Here is an 8,693-nt window from a genome sequence, read left to right as displayed (position 1 = left end):
TCTGGGTATCTCGTTATCCAACCAAATTACAATGTGTCACACATTTGGTAAATTTATTTTTTACATACTAGTGTCTTAAAGATAATATGCATTTCCTTTGAAAATGCATACTTGTTGCATTTTTGTATTTAAGTAAATAAACTCCCTGGAAAGCCTTGTGTAGTTTATGGAGTAAATTTCTCCTTTAAAAAAATTTAAATACAATGTTTTCTACACTAACTACAAATACTTTTCCCCCCAAATCTAAGTACATTTTCTTGATTCCCATTAGAGAAATATATATTTCAAAGTTTTGTTCTTAATTGTAGTATTTGCCAGCCCATGCAATAAAACGAAATCACTTTTTTATTTCCATCAATATGTGTGGTACCTACATGGATTAGTGAATGTAGAATTGTTCCTCTCCTAAGTATCTATCTCTCTTCTTGGACTGCACTTTATTTATTTTTTATTTCTGTTTCATTTAATTATATGTAGACTTTCTAACTTAGACTCCTCGTGGTGAGACAAAGATTGCATTTTCGTGCCATCACGATGGGTACATGTTGTTTATCCTTCTATTACACAAACTCAGATATTACGTGAAGATCAACCCTGTTACTTTATTTGATTAACTCAAAACTTTTTAATGAAAAAAATGTTTTAATGTATTTATATAATTGTTTAAACTTTCTCCCTATCAGTATATAAGTTACAACAATGGAATTTTAGTTTCTCTACTGCACAGTGTAATTGCATAACATAAATTTAAAATCATTTTAGACTTTCCAGATCAGACAAGGAACCATCTGAATACTCACAAAAGAATATATTCAATGTCACATGGAACACAATAATCACCCAGTTGAGCCATGCAGAAGGGAGTGATGGAGAGAAAATCCTGAAATTTAAAAAAAATTTTAATTTTTTATTTATTTATTTATATTCAACACCAGGATACACTCTGACATTATCACAAAAGCATGCAACACATCCTGGTCCAATTCAGTCTTCAACACTTCCTCTCTTAAACTTACTGCCCTTCACTGCACAAATCAGTTCTCAATCCATTTACACCTTACTGTTCTTATTTTATTTTTTAATTAGTTTCCTGTGGACATACACATGCCTGGACACACCGTGATATATGTATTCATACACATATGGAAGTTCAATCAAATTCATTCCATTGTTCTTCACTTTTACTGTTCCTTCTTTCTTCTCCTCAATACCTTTGTCTACTGATCTTTTCTCTATTTTGATAAAGTTCCTATTCCCTATTTTTTTAATTTCTCTCTCTCTTTTTGATTTTTCTACACCCCCTCCAATTTATTTTCGTTTAAATTCCACATATCAGAGAAAATATTCAACCTACGACTGTCAAGAACTGATTTATTTCACTTATCATGATGGTCTTCAGTTCCATCTATTTACCAGCAAATGCCATAATGTCATTCTTTAAAACTGACATTAAACTGAGTAAACTCCATTGTGTTTATCTGCCACATTTTCTTTATCTATTCATCTATTTAAGGTTGGTTCCATTGCTATTGTAAATTGTGCTGCTTTGAACATTGATGTGGTTGCATCATTGAAGTATGCTGAGTTTAAATCTTTTAGAGATATATTTCAAGGAATGGGATATCTGAGTTATGGTGTTCCCAATCATAATTTTTTAAGGAATCTCCCACTTCTTTCCAGAATTGGAAACTAATTAGCATTCCCAACAAAAATGTATCAATGTACGTTTTGCTCATATTCTCACCAATATTTAATATTATTGTATTCTTGATGATTACCATTCTGAGTGGAGTGAGATGAAGTCTCAGTGTAGTTTTGATTTCCATTTGCTTAATTGTTAAGGATGTTGAATATTTTTCATATTTTGTTAGCTATTGCATTTCTTCTTTTGAAAAGTCCCTGTTTAGTTCTTTTGCTATTCATTGGTTAGGCGAATTGTTCTTTTTTTGGTGTTTAATTTTATGGGTTTTTTTTTTCCATATTCTGGATATCAATGCCCAATATGGGGGACAAGTGAGAAATATCTTTTCCCATTCTATAGGCTCTCTCTTCATGCTTTTGATTGTTTCCTTTGGTGTGTAGAAGTTTTTAATTTGATGCCATCCCACTTATTGATACATAATTTTATATCTTGTGCTTTAGGAGTCTCATTGAGGAAGTTCATTCCTATGCTGACATGTTGGAGAGTTGGGCTGACTTTTTCTTCTGGCAGATGCAGGGTCTCCACTCTAATATCTAGCTAGGTCTTTGTTCCATCTTGAGATGAATTTTGTGCAAGGTAAGAGATAGGCATTGTTTATTCTTGTATGTGTGGATTTCCAGATTTCCATTTTTTCCAGCATTTCTTGTTAAATAGGCTATTTTTTCTCCATTTTGGCATATTTTTGGGCAAAAAAAGGTATCAGATAATTTTATTTATGTGGATTTGTCTCTGTGTCTTCTATTCTATTCCATTGGCCTTCTTGACTGTTTTGGTTCCAATACCATGCTATTCTTATTACTATAGCTCTATAGTATATAGAAGTCTGATATTGAGAGTCCTCCTGATTCTCTTTTTTGGAAAGGATCACTTTGTATATTCCATGTCTCTTATTTGTCCAAATAAATTTCAGAGCTACTTTTTGTAGCAGTTATTGAAATTCTGACATTTTTGAGACATAACAGAGTGATGTTATTTTAAACTACACCTGTGCATTTGATTTGCTAGGTAGCAATAAAAAATGGGAAGAAACACTTGAAAATTCTTTAAAAGCCAAATGTCGAACCTTTCTTCTATTGTTCCACTGCATGTCCACTATGTTATAACCACAATTGCCATCTGTCAGTATTCTAAATATTCTCTCCTCTGAAATTATCGCCTAAATTTGTGACGTTTTAGAGAATTTTGACAATGAGATGATGCTTATGTACAGAATAAGAGAAGCACCTGAAGGATGCATTCCATATGACTAAGTGGCAAAGAGTGAATAGGTAATATAACATAAAGGAGAAATAAATTTAAAAACAAAAGAAATTTTAAAAATCCTAGCAAACAAAAAAGTCACTCAGGTTACATATTCTTCATTTCTTTTTAATTGATGAATCATCCAAATGTTCAGATTTCAGTGGAAATTCGAGTCTTTTTGTTCCTGAATTTTAGCTTTTGTTCATTCACACAGTGTAAATATTTATGTAGACTTTGCTAAGCAACTTTTCAAGCAGGAAAATGTAGAAGATAATCTAATTGTGCTTTTATTCCCACAATTTCCATTTCCATTAATGTTCTAAATGAAAAATTAAATCATCTTGCAAAAATGGATAAGGCCATTCTTGAGCAAGATAGATTTGGACATATGTGCTAGTGAGCCTGAATAAAATGATTTCACTCTTTATGCCTAATTTTATCATCTTAAATTTGTCTATCTTTTGATTACTATTGTTGCCTTTCACTTCATTTTTTTTTTTGAGAAATGATGAAAGAAAAAAAAAAACAATATAACCAGATGCAGTATCACAGAACTATAATTCCAGTGATGCTGGATGCTAAGGCAAGAGGATTGTAAATTCCAGAACAGCCTGGTAAATATAGGGGGATCCTCATCAACTTAGCAAGACCCAGTCTCAGAATAAAAGATAAAAAAGCCTGGGGATATAGCTCAGCAGTAAAGTACCTTTAGGTTAAATTTCAGTGCAAAGAAAGAAAAGATGAGATAGAGGAAGAGAAAGAAATAGAGAAATTACTGTTAGTTTATATATTTTTACATGTCATAAATAATAACTGTTTTATGACTCAAAGATGGTTTGGCTAATATTGCTATTTCTCTGCTAGATAATGAATACTATTTTAAAGGCATTTTAGTTGTAATTATAATGAATGTACAAAAGCATTTTGGTTTTTTTGTTTTATTATTTTATTCTTTTTAAACAAAAATGAATTATTTTGAGGGTATGCCTATTATATGACCATTATGGTAAATGTTAACTATGCATAAAAATATAAAGACTAAATCAGAAAAGACATAAATTATTTTCATTCAGGAAAGTCAATATGTCTTTCTAATCCACATTCTCTCAGAGATTGCTAATATGCATGCACTTCCAGTAATTACGGCATGTATAAAATATTACCTGAAAGTATACATTTTTACCTTACTTTGTTTTTTTAATTATATTTTATTCCTATTTTTTTTAACATTTCAACACAAGCTTAGAATTTCTTTAAAATATTGACTAGAACAGCCACGCAGTATGCATGGGGCAACGTACTCAAGTGAGTTAATCTGTTAGAACTGAGAGAACTCTTTGCTTTTATTTTTCTGTACTATGCAAATGTATAATAGACATCCTTCCACAAACAATATTTGAAATTGTACAAACATTTGTATTTCTATTAGATGAAGTGTCCTAGGCACTGTTTGTAAAGTGTTTTTATTTTTCTTTAAGAAATTTTAAAAAGCTTAGTTACTTTCCCAAAAGATATACACCAGAGATGGGGAATAGCATATATACTGGGCACTGGAAGAATATAGAAGTCATCCTTGATGATTCAAGTTCCAACAAAATCACTTTAATGAAATGACTAGTTCATGTGTATGAGATTTTAGGGCTATGGTGACACATTACCACATTGTACCAACTAACACAAAAGACTATTTGGGAAGAATAATTTCAGGCCTCCTTTTGATCTTGGTGGCCACTGGTTTTCTTTGGTTTGTGTCTCTGTAGCTTCAATCTCTGTTACTATTTGCCATAATTTTGTCTTTTGTCTGCAGGTTTTATATCTATACTTCTCTTCTAAGGACTCTTGTCAAAGTATTTAGGGCCAACCATAATTCAGGATGACCTCTTTTAAATATTCATACTTTAATTACATCTGCACACACTTTTCAAAGTAAGCCATATATATAGGTCCTGGTTGGACATATCTACTGAGTGGAAACCATCAAACTGACAGTACATTGACATGAAGAGAGTAGGTAAAACACCAGATATTTGAAATTGTATGTATACATTACTACAGTAATACCAGAGGCTATAAGGAGGGAAAATAGTGTTATCAGATAATGGTGAGATCTGGGAAAATAGAGAATTTCATGAATATATTTAGTCTTAATTTAGTCTTAGAGGGACATGGATTAGCAAAAAGAGAGAAAAGCACCCCCCTCCCCCGGGGGGAAAAAAAAAAACTCAAAGAAATCCTCAAGATTTCTCTACATCTACTGCCTCAGCTACTGTCAGTTTTTCAACTGTCTAAATCCTACCACATTGTCTCAAAATACCAGAAAACACTTCTGAATGACTAAAAAGAATGATAATGAGAGAGTGTGACCTTTATAAATGGTTCTACAACTCCCTCATTTGTCTTTCATTTTTCTCCATGAAAGATTGATCTTCAAAATTAGATTACTTTAATTGAGCTAAGCTGAACTTTGATTATAGAGAAGCCACTATCTTAACAAGTGTCTCTTGAAATACTGTGTGGTTATCATACACATAATTATCATTATTTAGGAATTTAGGAACAAAACTATTTGGGGGTGTTATGTCTATATGACAATCAATATTGCCAGTTATTTATGTTTTCAACTTTTTTACTCCTGTAAATAACTTAGCACTTTCCTCAATGTTATCATGAAATCTTTGATCCACAGACTATAATGTGATGAGATATTTCTATAAAAGTGGTAAAGAAATTAGAGATCATCCATCCCTTCTCATTGATTTAGTTTGTGTCAACCATTTTACACCACCTGTCATTTCTATTTGCTTATTATCTTATTTTAATCAGGAGGTCAGAAATAGTTGCCACAAATTTCTATTATCTTATTATCAACTAGTCTTCTTTTCTACATCTTGTAAATAAGATTTATTTTGTGTGTATTCTGAAGTTTCTCATGGAAGCTTATCCCAAAGGAATCATACCTAGCTATTCTGTAATAACAATTCCTTACTACCAAATGCTCTCTGAAATAATTACATGAATTATATGAACCACTCCTAACTTCTTGGTAATATTGTTTTTGTGTGGGTGGGTTAGGTTCAGAGTAGAGTTTGTTTACAGTGTTGCTTGCTTCTGGGATAAGATCTCTAGGGCTTGCACAAATCCATACTCCATGAAGCACATCTATCACTTCTCCCAAGCCTTCTTAATATGCTGTTCCTTCTCATCTCTATGCCTACATTCTGAGTTAAATCTAACCTAACTCCTTATTTAAATCAATCCTTTCATTTCCAGGATTATTCTAGTAACTATTTCTTACTGTAAGTAATTCTATACATAGAACTCAGGGAGAATCTTTAAAGATGTAAATCTCATCATTTTAATTGTACTGTTTATTGTAGAGAATATAGATGCACCATTGAATTCTGGCACACCCCTGCTTAGGAGGTTGAGACAGGAGAATCACAAGTTCAAAGCCAGCCTCAGCAACAGCAAGGTGCTAAGCAACTCAGTGAGACCCTGTCTCTAAAAAAAATTCAAAATAGGATTGGAGATGTAGCTCAGTGATTGAGTAGCCCTGAGTTCAATCCCTGGTACCAAAAAAAAAAAAAAAAAAGTTCTTCGTCAATAATTTTTGTTTTTTATTTGATAACTACCTGTTTAATGCCTATCTTCGTTTTTTAATGTTTATTTTTTAGTTGTAGTTGGACACAATACCTTTATTTATTTATTTATTTTCATGTGGTGCTGAGTATAGTAGAACCTAAGGCTGCTGAGCCACAACTCCAGCCCCCAAATGCAACCTCTTTTATGTGATTTCTTGCAGTCTTGTCTGGGCTTCTTTTTTTTTTCTTCTTTTGGTTCAAGGGTTTGAACTCAGGGGCACTGGACCATGGAGCCACATCCCTAGTCCTGTTTGGTATTTTACTTAGAGACAGGGTCTCATTGAGTTGCTTAGTGCCTCCTTTTGCTGAGGCAGGCTTTGAACTCGCAGTCCTTCTACCTTAGCCTCTGGAGCGACTGGGATTACAGGGATGCACCACCATTCCCAACTTGCCTGGGCTTCTTGACATAGAAGTGAAAATGTTTCCATTGTTTAAGAAAATAAGCCTTTTTGACCAAATGCTATTCATGTTTGCTATTCACTTTGGCCAAGGCTAAATCACACACTCTAACAAACAGTCAGTGTGTGAAAGAAAAAGAAAAAAGACATGGGTACAAGGAGTAACAATTTTTGAGGCCATTACTATATGTGTGTAATATGATCACTTATTTGCACAATTACATAAATGTATTACATATATGTATCATGTTTATTAAAATATTTCTCAATATAAACCTCCATTTTTGACATTTTTAAGAAAATAGTACCGTAATAAACATTATATTATAAACTTATAAGTGCTAGTCATTCTTGTTTGTATCTTTATACACACATCTATTCGTATGAGATAATTGTTTAGTGATATCTGTAGAATCTATTGTATTTTGTTTTAGTGGTGGATGCTAATGTAGAGTGTGGAAGCCATCAACTTAGAAAATACTATATGTCATATCATCCTATTTAGTCACACTCTTCTATTTACTAGTTTACAGTGAGGAGAAAAATCTTATTTTAAAAGTATAGCATTGGTAATTAATTAATACAAATGTCATAACTCTGAGAAAATAAGGTTCATTAAAGAGGAATTACATTATTAGTTTTTTATAAATTAGGGCAAGATTTAATTAGTTTCAAATTAAGTATGTATAAAATTAGTCATAGAAGGCATTAATATTTGTTACATTAATTTTCTCACAATGTTAATGATTTGAGAAGAAATTTTCTTAATGCCTCTGTAACGTCTTTGTTGCGCAGACTGTATATCACTGGATTGAACATTGGGGTCAAAATGGTGTAGAAAAGAGAGAGGAGCTTGTCTGTTCCTTCATACGGATTGGATTTGCTGTTTAAATAGGTAATACTGGCTGATCCATAGAATAAAAATACAACTATAAGGTGGGAGGAGCAAGTGGAAAAGGCTTTGGCCCTCCCAGTGTTTGATGGCAGCTTCAGGATGGTTGAGATAATTCTGCTGTAGGACCCAAGGATCAACATAAAGGGAACAGTGACAAATAGTACAGCAAATACATAAACCAACATCTCATTCACAAAGATGTCCCCACAGGCCAGCTTAAGCATTGGGGGAATGTCACAGAAGAAGTGGTGAATTTGGTTCGAATCGCAGAAGGGCAGAGAGAAAATCTGGCAGGTCTGCCCTACCTGAACTGGAATTCCAATGACCCAGGAACCAACTACCAGCCAGATACAGACCTTGTGGCTCATGACTAGAGGGTAGTGCAGAGGGTTACAAATGGCCACATAGCGGTCATAGGCCATCACCGCCAGAAGGAAACATTCTGTGGCTCCCAGTATGAGGAAGAAGCACATTTGTGTAGCACAGGCAAAAAAAGAAATATTTCCCTTCTGGGTCCAAAGATCTATAAGCATTCTGGGAAGTGTGACCGACACATAACAGATTTCCAGGAAAGAAAAATTACTGATAAAAAAGTACATGGGAGTCTTCAGAGTGGGCTCTACCCTCGTTATTAGAATGATGATGCCATTCCCCAGCAGGATAATCAGGTAGATGACTAAGAACGTTCCAAAGAGAAACCAGTGCAATGTGGGAATATCAGAAAAGCCCAAGAGAACAAAGCCCTCCACTGAAGTACGGTTGGTTTCTGTGATTTTCACGTTTTCTTTCTGTGGATTTACAGTTCTTGACTGCAT

At 33.4% G+C, this 8,693-nt stretch overlaps 1 protein-coding gene across 1 annotated transcript; it reads right to left on the bottom strand.

Annotated features, from left to right (window-relative positions):
- Positions 1-7,715: 7,715 nt before the first annotated feature.
- Positions 7,716-8,693, bottom strand: LOC113177558 (olfactory receptor 10AG1-like). The gene has a single exon (XM_026382107.2). It carries the CDS (start codon positions 8,691-8,693, stop codon positions 7,716-7,718), a length of 978 nt encoding a protein of 325 aa, XP_026237892.2.

The sequence above is a fragment of the Urocitellus parryii genome, chromosome 4 (genome assembly GCF_045843805.1).
Source record: "Urocitellus parryii isolate mUroPar1 chromosome 4, mUroPar1.hap1, whole genome shotgun sequence".
Lineage (NCBI taxonomy): Eukaryota > Metazoa > Chordata > Mammalia > Rodentia > Sciuridae > Urocitellus > Urocitellus parryii.
Note: the sequence above shows the minus strand (reverse complement) of the source record. Positions and strands in the feature narration are given on the sequence as shown.

Bases quoted from the DNA above. Each gene is read 5' to 3' on its own strand.
- LOC113177558 (XM_026382107.2), bottom strand. From the start codon at position 8,693: ATGCAGTCAAGAACTGTAAATCCACAGAAAGAAAACGTGAAAATCACA.